This window comes from Natator depressus, chromosome 8, assembly GCF_965152275.1.
Source record: "Natator depressus isolate rNatDep1 chromosome 8, rNatDep2.hap1, whole genome shotgun sequence".
NCBI classification, from domain to species: domain Eukaryota; kingdom Metazoa; phylum Chordata; order Testudines; family Cheloniidae; genus Natator; species Natator depressus.
This window is the reverse complement of record NC_134241.1, coordinates 97,187,040-97,204,456: the sequence shown is the minus strand read 5'-3', so window position 1 is coordinate 97,204,456 and position 17,417 is coordinate 97,187,040. Positions and strand designations below refer to the sequence as shown.

Below are 17,417 nucleotides of genomic sequence, written 5' to 3'. Positions count from 1 at the left end.
CAATACCATTTGACCATAAGGTTTTCCAAGGCAGCTTTGTAGGTTTAAATGGAGTTGTGCTTGATTGACTTCCCTTTTTCCTCTCTGAGAGATCCCAGAGGCCAGTGCGTGGCACTTGCTCTTCTGCCTCCCCTCTCTCGCCAGGGGAACACAGAGTTCTGTTCTTTCACGGTCCCTCTTCAACAAAGGTGAGAGGCTATGAGAACTGAGAATGCAGAGGCTGCAATGTCATTGATAGGCTTATGACCCACATCTTTACATCTCCTTTTCATTACACTTCGTTTGAGTGGCCACATCTGGCTGAGATATGGTTGGACAAGAGATAGCTGGCTAAGGCATGAAGGTGTTAAGATAGATGTGTGGCTGGTTGGCTACGAGAAACCGCCAGAACAGTAGATGGTTAGATGTGCTTCCTCAGCTAAAGGGATATGCCTGTCTTTTGTTAACACCATTTATTTTCAAATTGTTAGTCAGACTGGATCCTCAGTTCTGCTTGGATATTCAGGTAGCAACAATGGCCACGATAGCATTTGCGTGTGCTGAAGAAGTTATCTTTACATTAGTTAAGAAAGTGGTAGGCACTTAGAGAAAAGGACAAAGTCCCTACTGCAAAGAGCTCGCAATCTAAGTTTAGACATCATAAACGAAGTACTGTGACCTTTCCTTCCAGATGTGGACTTCACCACATGACTTTGTCATTTCAGGCTGGATTACTACAATTTACAGTATAAGGGGCTCTGCCTGAAGACCACTTTCAATTTCAGCTACTGTAGTGTAATATGCTGCTAACTGTTTTCTTAAGAGTGTTTTTTTTTGTATGGAGCACGTTACAGCTGAGTTCCAATTACTACACACGTTTCCAATACATTTGTGGGTTCAGTTCAAGGTGCTGGTTTTGTGCTATGAAGCCCTATGTGGTTTTAAACCTTGTATTGTCTTAACTAATAGACCAACTCTCCCCTGCTCCAAGTCAATAGCGAAGGGCAGTTCTGACTGATAGTCCTTATATATGTCCAGGACTGTAAGCACAGCATTCCCAGCTCTGGATCTCACTTTCCTCAGTGATCCAGCTGAGCCCAAATTAGTCTACCTTCAGTCAAGTTCTGTGTATTCACAGAGGCTTTTGCCTTAAGAGTTTGAAAGGCAACTGGACGTGAATTTAATTTTTTACTGGTGTGGTTTTGAGGTGTTGATACTTGATGTGTCAGATTTGCATGTTAATTTATATAGTTTAAAATTTTTGAAATGTGCCCAGAGGATACACTCTTACTAACTGAAAAAAACACGTATATTAATCAGATCAATGGAGAGAATTTACTTTTTTTTTCCTCGCTCATGTGCCCCGACATAATGTGGAGCCTAGCAATCGTGACTAAAACAAAGTAAGTTTTAGGTTTTTAGGCTTCTGAGTCTGTTTAACAAATATTTTTAAACTAGAAACTTGAAATCATCTCAAAGAAAATGCATTTTAAAATAAGGATATTTTACCTTTCCTGATGAGTCTCTGAAGTATTATAAACAGTTTAACCATCATCTATATACAGGCTGGGTTGTTCGCAATCTAAAAGAGACAATCACCTTTTATCCTTTTCCTTTTTTCTTGTCTCAGTGCTATTAGGAAACTATTCACAAGCACAACCCTGAACAATGCTATGCAGTAATTATGACTAGATGACAAAGAGATGTGAACAATTACTGAGCCCATTTTGAAACCCTACACTAATAAAGTCATTAGATGCTGCCCTTGCCATGATCCTTCTAAAAGCTTCTGAAGTTACAAGAACACACAGCATTGTTTGTAGGGACAATTGCTGCTGGCAGAATGCAAACCTTGAGTTAAACCATGCTGCAAATTGATCTTGACATTCTGTTAAGACCGCCACTAAAATCAAAAGCAAAGTAGAAAAGGAGAAAATGAACGGGTGGGATTTAATCATGGAACAGGAGGGTTCCCTCCTCACCTTCTTTCCTCCTCCTCCTCAAAACAAACCATAGAGAAAATGACAAACTCGCCTGGTGTTTGGGAACCTTTATTTTTAAAACATTAATTAGACTCTTGACCTGGTTGATTCTAGTGACTAGCACTGTATTGCTTTTAAAGGCTATTAAACAAAATGTTGCAAAAAGAATAGATAGGTTTGACAAAACCGTATAAAAAGCTTGAGTGTGCACTGAAAGTCTTAATGCCCAAAGAACAAGTCTATCTGGTTTGCAAGCTACCTATACAGAATCTATATTCACCCCCTGGGAAGCAGTCAGAAATTAACAATGATTGAGTCCAGAACACATAGGCCCCACACCTGCAGTATGTGCGTTGGAGGATCAAATTTGGACTGGAGAGCTAGAGTATTACGGTCAACTGGTCTTCATCCAGGCATGCATCATTCATTAGGTTAGTATTAAGGGTCAGCAACTGTGAATATGGCTAATCCTTGATGATGGAAATTGCAGGTGAGGACAACCTGCTGTTGAGAAGTGCTTTAGTCAATTAACTCTTTCCTAAGATTCAGCAAAGTGAAAAACTATCATTTGAACATTAAGACTAACAAGCACCTGTCAGCACAACTGAGAAAAGTTGGCAATGTCTTGAAATATTGCACCCAAGGGCTTCGGGTTCAAAAGCTAAGAAGCTAACAGACACTCTAGTTGCTTGTTTTATGTGTTTGCTCATGCATTATATATACATACACACTAGTGAAAGTAACCTTTATTTGGCCCTACCTTAACTTGGGCATTTTTAGTTTAGTTTTAACATTCTCCCAAAGAAGTTTTTTTATATAGTGTGTGTATGTGCTTATGTATTGTGTATATAGATGTACATATACATTACTGTGTTCACTCATACACTATACACACACACACACAAACTACATAAAAACAATGTTATTCAGGTTGCAAAGTCAAGCATCTGAGAGCTGGGAAATGGGAGATTTACAGTTGTCCATTCAACCTTCACTGTGTCCCCGTGTGTCTATGCAAGAAGCAGAAGTCCTACAGATAAAGTATTTTGTAATCATGTAATTAAAGACCGCATCATAATGAATACATACATGGGGGAACAAGTAAGATTACAAAGACAACTATATATCTGGCATTTCCTAATTTGTGAGTGCCTGACTTTACAACCTAAACCTTTTAACTTAGATTTTTATTTTTATATGCAATATCCTAGGGTTTTTTTTTTTAAAGGAAAAAAAGTTAAAACAAAATGTATTAGGTACGACTTTAACAGCTCCCTCATCATACATCATCATCAGCAGGGTTTGAACCTAAACTTTCAGTACTGCAGCATGGACTTATACTATTTTATCTACAGGAATACCAATATCAGCTGGCAGCTGGAGAAGGCAGTTATTCCAGAAGGGCAGAGTACGGTCTGGTGATGCCATATGCTGGATCTAGGAGAGTCGTTGGGAGTATTCTGGCCTGCCTGTCTCTTTCCCCCACCCATTTGGTTCCTGTTCCATGTGGTGCCACCAGAGTGGGGGGTGGGCTGCTGTGGCCATGCACTGGGTCCCTGTGGTGTGGTCAGAGCTTTCTCTCGCCATCACTGCCCAGCTACACTGACAGGTGTTCCCAGTGCAGTACATGTTGCTACTGTTTTGGCAGTGGCATGGTCCCAGTTCTTCAGGATATTAATAGTCAGTTATTGATTTGCCATAAGGAACAGAAGTGACAAAGGGAAATGGTAATTTTTAACAGCTTATAACAACCAAACCTGAATGGAATTTAATAGGGCAAGTGCAAGTCATGTCGCTAGCCCTGGGGCTTTGTCTCTGCTGAATTTCAAAGACCTCCTGCAAACAATGGAGGTGTTAGGGCTTCGCAAAAAGAAAGAAAGGAAAAGAAAAAAAAAGGTGATCTTTATAATGGAGAGCATTAAACAAACTAAATACAAGGGTTACCACCACTCTTTCTGCAATAATGCATGAGCACATACAGCAATGTATGAAAAACACACTTGAAAAAACATCTTTAATGAAAACATTGAGAATGGTTGAAAAATGCCCAAGTTCAGATAATATAAAATAAAGGTTACTCCTCTAATTGACATATATTCCACTGCACCTGCAGCTGGGTGCCCAGACTTGTATCTGGAATACAGTGCATTGACAGACATCTAGTCTCCTTAGCCCTATGCCATGATGGAGGAAGGCTTCATCCTCTCCTCTGACTGTCCTATTGAATCACACCCTCCTGGTGGCCCCTCCCCCCCAAGCCATCTAATTCCAAGGACAGCAAGGATAGTTTCACATCTCTTTGTCTTTCTTTAGTTTTTCTTCTGGGCTCAGTCTGAGCTTCCTAGCAGTTTCTGATAGTAGCTGGATTTTGCTGCAGTAAACAAGTGACATGACTATAGATCACCTGCTCCAGGGCATGACACCTGATTGGTTCATCTTGTTAGCCCATGGGATTAAGTGAACTTGCTTGGCCTTAAATAGTATAGGTAAACACTGAAAGGGGAGGGAAGCCAATGATAGTAGAGGATGACTGTAGGTTCCTCATCCCAACTGCTGCCAGGATCTAGTATTACTCTTAGGTATTATCTTGCTAAGGTCAGTTGTATATTCTGTTGTTGTAGCCATGTTGGTCCCAGGATATTAGAGAGACAAGATGAATGAGGTTAATATCTTCTATTGGACCAACCTTGTTGGTAAAAGAGATCAGCTACACTGAGCTCTTCTTCAGGTCATAACTCAGCTCGGTGTAGCTCAAAAGCTTGTCTCTTTTACCAACAGAAGTTGGTCCAATAAAAGATATTACCTCACCCACTTTGACTCAGTTGTCTCTCTTGGCATTTATACATAAACTGTACTCAGCGATCCCAATCCTACCGAGTAGTTGCATATTTAAATATAGAATTCAGGGAATGGAAAAGCTAATGTTATAATAGCAGCATTAACTGATCCACAAAGCACATATACAGTGTTTTTGATAACTGAACTGTTACATTTATAACTTAGCATATACAGTCAATCTACCTTTTTGCTTTAATTTGTCAATTCACCAACAGCAAAATGTTTTCATTCTAGGGTTAAGAGGATTGCCCCACTGACATGTCAAATAAATAGTATTTGTTTGTTTGTTACTATCATTAGTACCAAAAATCAATTAAAATGACTTAACAGCTAACACCTAAACTCTAACTCACAAGTAAGTAAGTTACCAAAAAATTAACTTTAAAATCCAGGGAATAAGAAATCTCTTCCTGGAGGATTCTTGTACAATAAAGTAAAAATACTAGGTTTTTCTCCTAAATTAAGTTACCTATTTTATTACATTAATTATTTTATACTTTTAATTCTGATTCTTTTATGCCAATGCTTTTACAATTTATAAGAAACTTTTTAGCCAATCTCAGCCAAATAAAACAACAAAAACAATCAGAATTTGCAGCATTTACTTAAAGTGATTGCTCATTACCCTGTAAAACTTGTATCAGAGACAAGGAGCCCTGAAAGTCAAAATGGAACATCTAGTTTACTGTATTAACTAGAACTGTCCTCCTATTTGACAGTATAACAGGCCACATGTAGGTGTAGCTTGAAAACTTTTTAGATATAAAAAATACATCTCATAGTCGTAGTGCTAATTAACTGGCACGATTTCTTGTGTCATTGAGAGCAATAGCGAACACCAAACACTTGGGCTTACAAACTCAGTTCCTGCTTTTGTTCCTGCTGAAGTCATTTATAAAACTCCCACTGACAGTGGTTGCTGAGTTGATGGGACCACGAGGGTCGAATCCTGCAAGGAGTTGAGCACTGTTGGATTATGGCAATGCAAGCTTGGCTCCAAGCATATCACAACTGACTGAAAAACGTTGTTAGAAAATGGTGAAAAATCCCAACATTTCGAAGCTGTTTCATAGGGCTCAAAATGGACACCTTTTAAACAATATTTTAAATCTAAACCGTTACTGAAACATTTTTCTGATGATGAATAGACACCCATACGACGACTTCTGACTAGAGTTCATTTAAAAAAATAACTATAGGTAGGACCCTACCAAAATCACGGCTATGAAAAACATGTCATGGACTGTGAAATCTGGTCTCCCACTGTGAAATCTCGTCTTCTGTGTTTACACCCTATACTATACAGATTTCACAGGGAAGACCAGCATTTCTCAAATTGGGGGTCCTGACCCAAAAGGAAGTTGCAGGGAAGTCACAAGGTTATTTTGCGGGGAGGGGGAGGGGGTCACAGTATTGCCACCCTTACTTCTGTGCTGATGTCAGAGCTGGGCAGCCGAGAGTGGCGGCTGTTGGCCGGGCACCCAGCTCTGAAGGCAGCACCCTGCCAGCAGCAGTGCAGAAGTAAGGGTGGCAATGCCATACGATGTCACCCTCACTTCTGAGCTGCAAATGATGGCGGCTCTGCCTTCAGAGCAGAGCTCCTGGCCAGCAGCTGCTGCTCTCCTGCTGCCCAGCTCTGAAGGCAGCGCTGACGCCAGCACAGCACAGAAATAAGAGAAGCAGTACCGTAATCCCCACCTACAATAACCTTGCGAAACCCCCCCCACAACTCCTTTTTGGGTCAGGACCCCTACAATTACAACACCGTGAAATTTCAGATTTAAATAGCTGAAATCATGAAACTTACAATTTTTAAAATCCTATGACCATGAAATTGACCCAAATGGACCGAGAATTTGGTAGTGCTCTAACTATATACGGTTATTACAACACTTTAAAAAAATGTTTTTAATTGAAAATGTCATTCTTGCTAAGGAAAGATTGTGGCAATATAATTTTTTTCCTATTAGCTGAGAACAATTTTGATTCTCTCTCACACACACACAGACCCACACTCCTGTTTTCTTGAACATCAGAAGTCACTATATCGTGAAGTTATTCCATTGATAGAGCTAAATACAATATGTTGAGAGCTCTGTATGCTACCAATAGCTGTGACCATTAACAACATAACATGCTCAGTCCTCATAAAACAGGCAACTGGCTGTATTGTGACTGGATTTTGTTGTAGGCCCTCATCCTGCAATGGAACCTGCTAGCACAGGCCTTTATGCCCATGCAAGATCCCTATTTACTCCACTGGGACTCTGCATAGGATTACCAGTCATTGCCAGTAATTCCAACCTTTAAACAGCGTGAAAACAGCAGAGAACAGAAAATCAGAGTATCTCAGAGAGAGGCTACATCATTTTCTGTCTAGATGGGGAAAGAAATTATCCATAGCAGACAGCCTCTCTCTCCTTGCCAAATTACTCACAGTACAACAGTGAAAGCGGTATAGTACTCCTGGTTTGAGATCTCCTACAGAATTACAGTCCATCAATCAGGATGTATAAAATAAACAGGACTGATTCTCCTCCGCATCACACTAGTTTTATACTCATGCAGCTCCACTGACATCAGTGGAGTTACTCCTGAATTAAACTGGCATAAGAGAAGTAGGTCCATATTCTTTTTTCCCTTCTGCTTGAAGAGTTAAGTATAATTGTAGAGATGCACAACAAAATTAGATCAATGTCCACTGTTGTTTCATTGAGAAACATTTTGTATATAATTTATTGTTATCCAAGTTTAGTAGTTAAACAATGATGCTACTGAGTATTTATTTATTTATGGCAATGCCCACCGCATACTGGGCACTTTCCAAACAGAGAAAGAGGCATAGTTCCTGCCCCCAGAAGCTCATAACCTAAAAAATAAGATGTAACATTATATATAAACAATGAATCATGCTATTTTGTGCTAATGTGTCTTATTTACCCCTTACTAATTTTTAACCTCACTCTTAATATGACCATTTCTTTGTTGTATGATGTTACCAGAAAGCAAAAAACGAAGGCTTAAGAATCCTATCATACTACACAATCAGTGACTAGATTCACTGAGAATAGCTATAAAGCCTTAAACAAGCCCTTTATTTTGTGTTTTAAAAGTGTCATAAGGAGTTAATAGGACACAGCTGTACAGGCTCTTTCTAACAAGCAGCTTCTGTCGCTTTGGTCACCACAGGTGTCTCTGTAACCTGCAAACTCTTATTACTAGTGTATCAAAGTTGTGCTACTTAATAGACTTCTTTAGTAAAACACAACAAAGCAATTACATGGCTGTTGATTGTCGGTCATAAAAAACTCCCTCAAACACAGTTTTTCAAAAGAAACTACACTGCAATTTTTTGTCATTGTAAAATAAAAGAAACTAGTGAATTAAATGGAGAACAGAACAATATAACAGCAGGTAGTCAACCGAACTTAGCCACTACAGATGGTTTAGAAATAGTGTTTCCTTTTATATCAAGTTGGGGGATAAAAGAAAAGGAGGAGGCTTCTTACTGCCAATGAATGGCAATACCAAAAGATTTAGCCAAGCCTCCAGTCTCTGTATTTGGCCTCATGAAAGACCCTAGATGCTTCATTTTTATCTGTGTTTGGCATTACTTTTTTCAGCACCTTTAACTAAGTGTGATTAATACAATGATGTCATTAAAACAAATAAAAGGAATTAAAAGGATGGGAGGCTTTTGCAACACTGAAGATATTCAAGGTTAAGTTAAGATACCCTGTGAAACAGATCACAATGGTCTGTTTTTTTAAAAGAGTAAATTACTTCACAAGGATATTGCTCTGTTTTACTCTGACACCCTTTATCTAACGAAAAACTAACGCAGTGTACAAGTTTGAGGAATAAGAATGGATAAAGTCTATATTCAGAAATCCAATTACTACTGAGCCACAGGGCAACAGGAACACAAATCTGGATGATTTCTAATTGTTCAATAATCATTTGAATTAGGTAACAACAATGAAGTTGCCCTTAAGTGAACGAATTTAACCTTTTTGTTCACAAAACAGCACATTATTTTTGCATTAACACAGCCAAAATAGCATCATGGCAAGTGACAGTCATATGTGCACTTCAAACATGATGAAATGAAGTCCACATTAGAAACTCAAACAGGCCTGACTTTAAAACCTTCATCATTTTTACAGACATCATGATCAACAGACCAAATAAACATATCCCAACATCTACAAGACGGAATTGTTTTTATATTAAGATATGAATGGATTGCTGATTGTGTGCAAGAGAATCTGTGGTATAAGTCAAATACATCAATCAGTTTGTGGTAGAATTAAAGCTATTACCTACCTAGCTGACATGGTCTACAATTCACCTCCTTAAAATTATTATTTTTGTAAGACACCATTTAACTTATTAATAAATGTTATATTTGCATTGTGATTTTTGATCGCTATCAAAAAATATTTTTGACAGGAGAATTGTTTCGTTCACACCAGTCATATGAATTGTTCCCTTTATAATTTGTTTTATAATTAATTTTAAAAATATCTTGTATTTAAGATAATTTTTCCAGTTGCAATAAATAATTCTGACAGGGCCCCCAGGTAGTTAATTAATATAATCACCTCTCTCTGTCAATCAATTGGTGTTGCTCACTCATTGTGGCAGTTCAAAACAAAACTTAAAAATATGTTTATAGTGCTCTAGTGCTTGCAAAGGAAGATGCAAGAAAATAAATTAAATCTGCAATAAAAGAAACAGTAAACAATTTCCCAAACTCTATAACAACAACAGTGAGTGATCTTATAATGAGAACAAAAAGACTCAGATTCTCAGCTGGTGTAAACTGGCAAAGCTCCATTAACTTCATTGGAGGTAGGCTGACTTAGACTAGAGAACACAGAATGGATTTTTTTATTTAAATAGACACCAAGCAACACAACATTTGTTACACAGACATGGCAAGCTTTCTTGAAACAAAAGCAGCTCAGCTGACAACTCAAACTGTATTACCTTGCTCGGTTTGCTTCTTTTGTCATATCCCATGCCCAGGTTATGAAGTTCTGACTCAGATATGAAACAATAGATTCGGCACAAAGCATTTGTGAGCAGAACACATTGGTTAGTACGCTTTCATCATGGTGGAGGTAGATTGCAAGAAGCTTTCTCTGCAAAGACAGGAGAAAATACTGATCAGTGAAAACACCTGTCTAAGAAGTCTGTTTAGTAACTTAAAATTGCTACTGTAGGTTTGTGTGTTAGTGCGCACAAGACTGTCTACAGTGCGAGACTGACTCTCAACATAAACAAATGCTGTTTCTTTAATGTTCTGACAGCGTTTCATACAATTTAGTAACATGGAAAGAGAAAAATCAAATTCTTGAAATTAAAGTCAAACTACCCTCCGTCCCCCAAAATCCACTCAAATATTTTTAATCTGAATAGTCAACATTCTATTTCAAAAACCAAGTAAAGGTCCAAAAGTGAATTTTTCTTATTACCAAAAAGTGATCTGGAATATCCTTAAAGTAGATTAATATTAAAGATATGTATTTTAACACAAAAAATAAAAAGTTTATTTAAATAAAAGTACCTGCAGTAAACATTTGACAGTCTCCGGAAAAAGGTATACCAAGGAGCATCCATTTCACATTTAGTTCTGACAATGAGCTAACTATTTTTGGCTTGCTACACAGTAAAGACAATATTGAATACAGTTCTCTTATCAAAACATGCCTTTTGTCACAACAAAGTAAATTGTAAATGTTCAGCTTAACAAAACGATAGTGAATTGCTGTTAGCCAGGCTGGTGCCATAAGAGAGCCAAGTTTGGAAACAATTATGATTTCCCATTTTGCTGAAGACTATTTTAGAGATTATGTACTTGCAAGGGAGAGGATCACCTCTGCATCGTTCATCTGAAACCAATACCTAAATCTGCAATGAAGGTAGCCAGCAATGCAGCTGTACATCCTCCCCATAATATGGAGATGTAATGGCAGACCACATGTTGGGAAGGGAAGTGACTGGTGTATCTGCGTGTACGTAGGGGAAGAAGGTGGGATGGGAATAATATAGGGAAAAAGATCATTAGGGGAAAGGACCATGCTCTGATATCTGGTATCTGAATAAATCAAAAACAGTTTTTAAAAAGCAACAAAAAATAACCACAAAAATTATTGTTAGGAACATTGTTTTAAAATACTGCTTCAACATCCATGCTGAGAAGGCAAGTGACAAGTATGGCAAATGGGTGAGTGGTTTTGCATATAATTTTTATAAAGGTAATTGAAATCTATCCATAAGAAGTAACATCTACAGTAGGATATTGATCTGGTACCTTGCATTAATATATCAAGATATGGGGTGCAATTTTGGGGCAATTCATTTTTAGAAAAATCAGTATATTTATAACCGGGAACACTGGCTATGGGTAAAGCTTAGCAATGTCTGTTTAAACAAAAAGAAGAGTACATTTGAACATTAGACTTTGAGAAAGGGATTAGTAATATACATTAATGTTTGTCTGATTTAATTTAAATGTTCTTCAGAACCAAATACACATGTGCCAGGAAAGGCCATTAATAAGCCTAACATGCACAGTTCCATATAAGTGCAGCCAACAGTGTTGACTGAAACTAAACTTGAAAATCCAGGGCACTAATGCACAATATCAAGCAATAAAACAGCATCTCTGTGGTGATATTTAATTTAAAAAGAAGAAAGAAACAGGGGAAGATCAGGCACTGTCTGTTTTTGAGGATCAGCCGTTCTGCATTTCAAAGCATCGATCCCTGCAATATCCAGGTTACTGTGCTAGAATCTCACTATTATATAGCAGTTGTAAGAGAGGGAGGGCAAAGATGTGTTTACTCAGTGATTAGGGCCTTAGAATAAGCCTCTAGCTCCTAGAGAGACAACTCACCACTTATTCATTTGGGCCAATTCACAAAGCCTAGAAAGATTAAACATCCATGCTGGGAAGACAAGCGAATGCAGACGGTGAAAAAGAAATAAAAATTCTTTAAAAACTCTTAGATGACTTCATTATTTTTTCCACAAGGAAACTTTAGGAAAGTGTTTAGTTAGAGAAAAACCCACATTGACCTCTCTCTAAACCCTTAATCTTTCCTTTGTGGTGGCACTGCTTTGTGGTAAGCGGATGGCTTTGCTCTCCTCTTTTCACTGGGAGCTGATAAAAAAAGGCTCTTGAGAAACACTTTTAGTTCCAAAGAAACAACCCCATGAAACTGTTAAATATGAGATTCCATCCAACTGAATGTTCCAAAATATGTACAGTTTTAAGATTAAACAATTAGGGCCAAATTTTAGTAAACAAGACAGGCACACAAACTTACGCACACAAACGACAGATGTCTAAATTTGAACTACCTTATTTGTGGGTATAATTGTCATTTGCATCCAGATATCAGGCAGTTAGATGGCTAAACTATCTTTCATAACTGCAGTTGATTGCACCTGTAAAATCATGGGCCCAAAAAACTTGCAGGCCACAATGAGGTTTATTGTTAGGATAACAGTAAAAAGCGACAGTAGAAAGATCATTTAAATGATAGCAAATGATGATCAGGAGATGACTGGTTTTGATTTTTTTAAAGCATACTTTCTAGGAAAATATATGTTGCTTTGATATTTTTTACAATGCACTTTTGAGTTTTTTTTAATACACTAGGGCTGGGATTTCCAAAAATGTCTTAAAGACCTGATTTTTAAAGATTGATTTCAATGGGAGTTAGGTGCTTTTGAAAATTCCACTAAGTGTCTATCTGCATTTTTAGGAGCCTAAATGCCTTTAAAAATCTGGCCCTAACCCTTTGTCTGCACTGGCAAGTGAAAGACAAAACTTTTGTTGTTCAGAGGTGTTAAAAAAACCCACACATCCCCGGAAGACAAAAGTTTTGTCAACAACAGGCGCTGGTGTGAACAGTGCTTTGTCCTGCCAACAATGCTAACGCCGCTCGGTGGGGACGGAAGTTTTCTGTTGGCAGGAGAGCTCTCTCCTGCCGATAAACAGTAGCTACACTGCGCGCCTTTTAGCGGTACTGCTGTAGTGGCACAGCTGTGTCGCTAAAAGCTGCGTAGTGTAGACATAGCCTACGGTGACTTAGGAGCACAAGTCTCATTGAAAGTTAATGGGCTTTTGAAAAATCACATGCCAAGATTGTAAATAGTTCCACCGGGGACTTTATCTGGATAATAAGTTTTCTGCTACTCCCATTCCTATACCAGGTATTGAGGAAGATGAGAAGGGATAAAGCTTTCATTATGTTAATATTCCAAGAGGACCTCAGTGATGGACCCTTTATCAGTGACACACTAGGGCTTCCATTAACAGACTTCTTGTGCAGACGCCCAGTACACCTAGTCTTGACCATCAAAGTCTCAAGAACGCTTACATTCCTGTGGCACTTGAGAAAAGTTCATTTATTTTGCACTCATATAGAAGGAATGAGGGAACCCCTGTCACTGGTGGTTTAGGTAGAAACAAACAAACAAAAAGAAATAGATCTTAAGGATGCTGAAAGAGTGGACTGCAATCCACCCTAATGAAGTTTCTACTAGATAAGTACCCACAGCTCAAAAAAAAAAAAATCACAATTAGCATTCTTCTTGATAGTCTCAGAGACCCGGAAGACCAAATGGACATGGAGACAGAGCCACCAAATCACCTCAAGAGGTGATTCCCCTTATGGGTCTCAATTCAGACACCTTACCCGGGCAGAATAAAGTAGCTTGAAATCCTATTTCACCCTCTCTTTTGTGGTCAAACAGATTATTTCAATCACTAAACCAGCCAATCTAGAACTACCGTGGGTATAACAAAAGTCAGCATTTGCCATAAATTACAACACAGATGTATCTGAGATATCAGTTTTCCCTTATATTTAGAAAAAGGCTTAAAAATTTGCCAGGCATCTAACCAGTCAGAGGATTAAACCTACTAGCCAGAAGTATATACATAAGACAAGGATGGGGGGGTCCTACCAACAAGTGAGAACCATGTGGAGGATACTAGTTAACAAGCTCAGCTAGTTCAGGAGCACGAAATTAATATAAATCTATCTCAGCGTTCTATATGGCAGCTGTGAAACTAATCAGTTCTGTTCATTTCATTTTTCTGGTGCTACTTGGGAAAGGTATGAGCATCAGGAGAAGCACCAGCTCTATCTGAAGGCTCAGAGCACTGCATCAGTTCACACTTGGAAAATTAACTTTACAACCATAAGGACAAGAAACTCAACAGTTTTAAAATCAAAACTTAAACTGCAGAAATCCGTACTTTAGGTTTCCACAGTCATCAGGGAGAGCTTCCCACTAGTCATCAGTGAGTGAGCAAAAGGATTTTTTCAAGCCTTTAGATCAGTGATTTTCAATCTGTGGTCCACAGACCCCAGGGGGTCCAAAGACTATATCTGAGATTTTCAAATTTGAATTTTTTTAGGGCTCCTCAAATGAAAAAAGGTTGAACAACACTGCTTTAGATTTATACTGATAAATAGATTTTAAGGCCCAAAGGGACCAATATGATAATCTAATCTTACCTCCTGCATAACACAAGCCATGGAACCTAACCAAGTAATTTCAGCAGCAAGCCCATAATTTCTGTTTGAGCTATCACATATCTTTAAGAAAACAACCAGTCTTAATTAAAAGACTAAGTGATGAAGAAACCACCACATCCTTTAGTAAATTGTTCTAATGGTTAATTACTCCCTCTCACTGTTAAAAATGTCCACCTTATTTCTAGTCTAAATTTGTCTAGCTTCAGCTTCCAGCCATTAGATCTCCTTATTCCTTTTTCTGCTAGTTTAAAGAGCTGTCTACTGTTAGAAGTTTCTTCCCCATGTAGGAACATGTAGAATGCGATCAAGTCACCTTTTAATCTTCTCTTGGATAAACTAAATAGATCAAGTTTCTCAAGTATCTCACTATAAAGCATCTTTTCCTGTACCTCTTTTCTGAACAATTTTTCAACATCCTTTTTGGAAAGTGAAGCATGGACACCACAACTGGACATAATATTCCAGTAATCGTCTCGCTAATGCCATATATTGACTTGATATTCCCCTGCTTATGCATCCAAGGACCACAGTCACCTTCTTAGCTACAGCATCACGCGGGGAGCTCATGTTCAGTTGGTTATCTACCATAACCCTTAAATTCTTTTCAGTGTCATTGCAATACAGGGTACTCTCTTGTAAGCGTGACCTACATTTTTGTTCCTACATGTATGACCTTGGAATTGGCTATATTGAAAAAACATTGTTCAAACTTGCCCACCTTACCAAGTGATCCAGGTTGATCTGTATAACTGACCCATTCCCACTGTTATTTACAATTCCACCAATTTTTGTGTCATCTGCAAATTTGACCAGCAATTACTTTATAGTTTCTTCCAGATCACTGAAAAATATATTGAATAGCATTTGGCCAAGAACAGATCAATGTGGGATCCCACTAGAAACACTCCCATAATATGATTCTTAATTTACAATTACTTTCTGAACTTTATCAGTTAACCAGCTTTTAATCCATTTAATGTGGGCTACATTGATTTTGTACAGTGTTGCTTTTTCCTAAATCAGAATGTCATGAAGGACTAAGTCAAATGCTTTACAGGTCTTAGTACAAGACTTCAAAGAACACTAATAAAAACGGATTTTTCTCTGACATATAGCACTCAAAGCATTAAGAAAAGGGTGAAATTCTAGCACTGTATTGGCAAGCCTATGCATTCATAAATCATGTTTCAGGTTCCAAAATATAATGAGATTGCATTAGGATTTTTTAAAATAAGATTTGGGAACTTTTTATTTGTCTCCAGGTGTTGAAGCCTTTCGAGACCATCTCTTGAAGCTCTAACCGCAACTTTCCATCTAAAAATAAATTAACTGAAATTCTAATCTAACAACGGGAATCCAGGTGCTGGAGCTTTAAGAAAAATACCAAGCATCACAAGAGCAGTGATAAAATTGTGAGAATTGGTAGCACTGGTGACTTGAAATTCTGCTTTCTGCATCTTACACCCACCTGTTCAGGATAAAAGAAAAGGAGTACTTGTGGCACCTTAGAGACTAACCACTTTATTTGAGCACGAGCTTTCGTGAGCTACAGCTCACTTCATGGGATGCATGTAGCTCAGCTCATGAAAGCTCATGCTCAAATAAATTGGTTAGTCTCTAAGGTGCCACAAGTACTCCTTTTCTTTTTGCGAATACAGACTAACACAGCTGTTACTCTGAAACCTGTTCAGGATAATTATTGAAGCATAAATGCTTACTCAGTAGCATCTGGTAAATGCACAAGTGTTCTTTCAAGCTGGTAGAAGGTTTCCTGAATCAAGATCTTTCCTCTTCCTCCAGCCCAAAGGCTTTGTGCAGCGAGAACTGATTTTAACTGAACAAAAGGACATGTTTTCAACTCTTTAAGCCTTTCAAATGAACAACCTGATCCATCTATCTAAGGTAGCCTTAGAGACTTTAAAACCAGTTTAAAAAGTCTTCTTGGAGTACAAACAGATATTCTAATACACATCATCTTCATCTCATGAGCAGAATTTAAGCCCTCTTTGATATCCAGATGACAGATGTTAGAGTTGATTCCACTTTGATGACAGATTAAGGCAGAAACTGGGCAAAGCTCAAACCCATTTCCAGTGAAACTATGTGTTTATCCCTGGGTAGAATGAGGACACACAGGAAGCTTTGTGTGTGTTTGTATTACATACATGACGGAGAAAGAAAAAAAATGTTAAAAGCTAAGGATTGCTAATTCCAACATCTAATGCACCATCAGAAGTGTTGGACTAGAATGAATCCATAGGACTTCTTTAAATTAATTTCTGTTTGATCTAAAAGCACAACTTTTAGAAAAACACCTGATTTTGATTAAAGAATTTCCAGAGATTGAAAATCTAGCCTCACCCTTGGTAAACTGTTCCAATAGCTAATCACCCTCACTATTAAAAATTTGCACCTTATTTCAAGTCTGAAATTTGTCTAGCTTCAACTTCTAGCCATTTGATCTTGTTATATCTTTATCTGATAGATTGCAGAGCCCTCTATTATCAAATATCTATTCCCCATGTAGGTACTTATAGACTGTGATCAAGTCACCACTTAACTTTCTTTTTGACAAGCTAAATAGATTGAGCTCCTCGAGTTTTTCACTATAAAAGCATGTTTTCCAATACTTCAGTCATTTTTGTGGCTTTTCTCTGAACCCTCTGCAATTTATCAATGTATTTCTTGAATTGTGGACACCAGAACTAGACACAGAATTCCAATAGCAGTCATACCAGTGCCAAACACAGAGGTAAGGACCAGAAGACAATTGATAACCTCCGGTTCTTACTTCTCAGAGCACTACGAGCCATTACTTAAGCTTTAAGCACTGTCAGAGCTTAATCAGTTGTATTTACACTTTTTGTTGTTTAAGTAATTTCAGCAAGGTGCTCACATACTATGGTATGTGATCTCTCTGATAACCTATATGCCATCTCTCCTATAAAAATTCCAAGCTATAAATTAGAGAATTCCAAATTTTATAAAGGTTTCAGAGGTGACTTAGAATTTAAGAGGTGGCTTAACACATTCAAGATGATTATTAGTAGAGTAT

General features: G+C 37.9%; 1 protein-coding gene across 1 annotated transcript in view; it reads right to left on the bottom strand.

Annotated features, from left to right (window-relative positions):
- Window positions 1–17,417, bottom strand: part of FAF1 (Fas associated factor 1) — a 301,930-nt gene that overhangs the window by 65,019 nt on the left and 219,494 nt on the right. Inside the window, exon 13 of the mRNA XM_074961760.1 lies at window positions 9,792–9,946. Within this exon, the coding sequence (XP_074817861.1) occupies window positions 9,792–9,946 (155 nt within the window). The remainder of the gene's footprint in view (window positions 1–9,791; window positions 9,947–17,417) is intronic.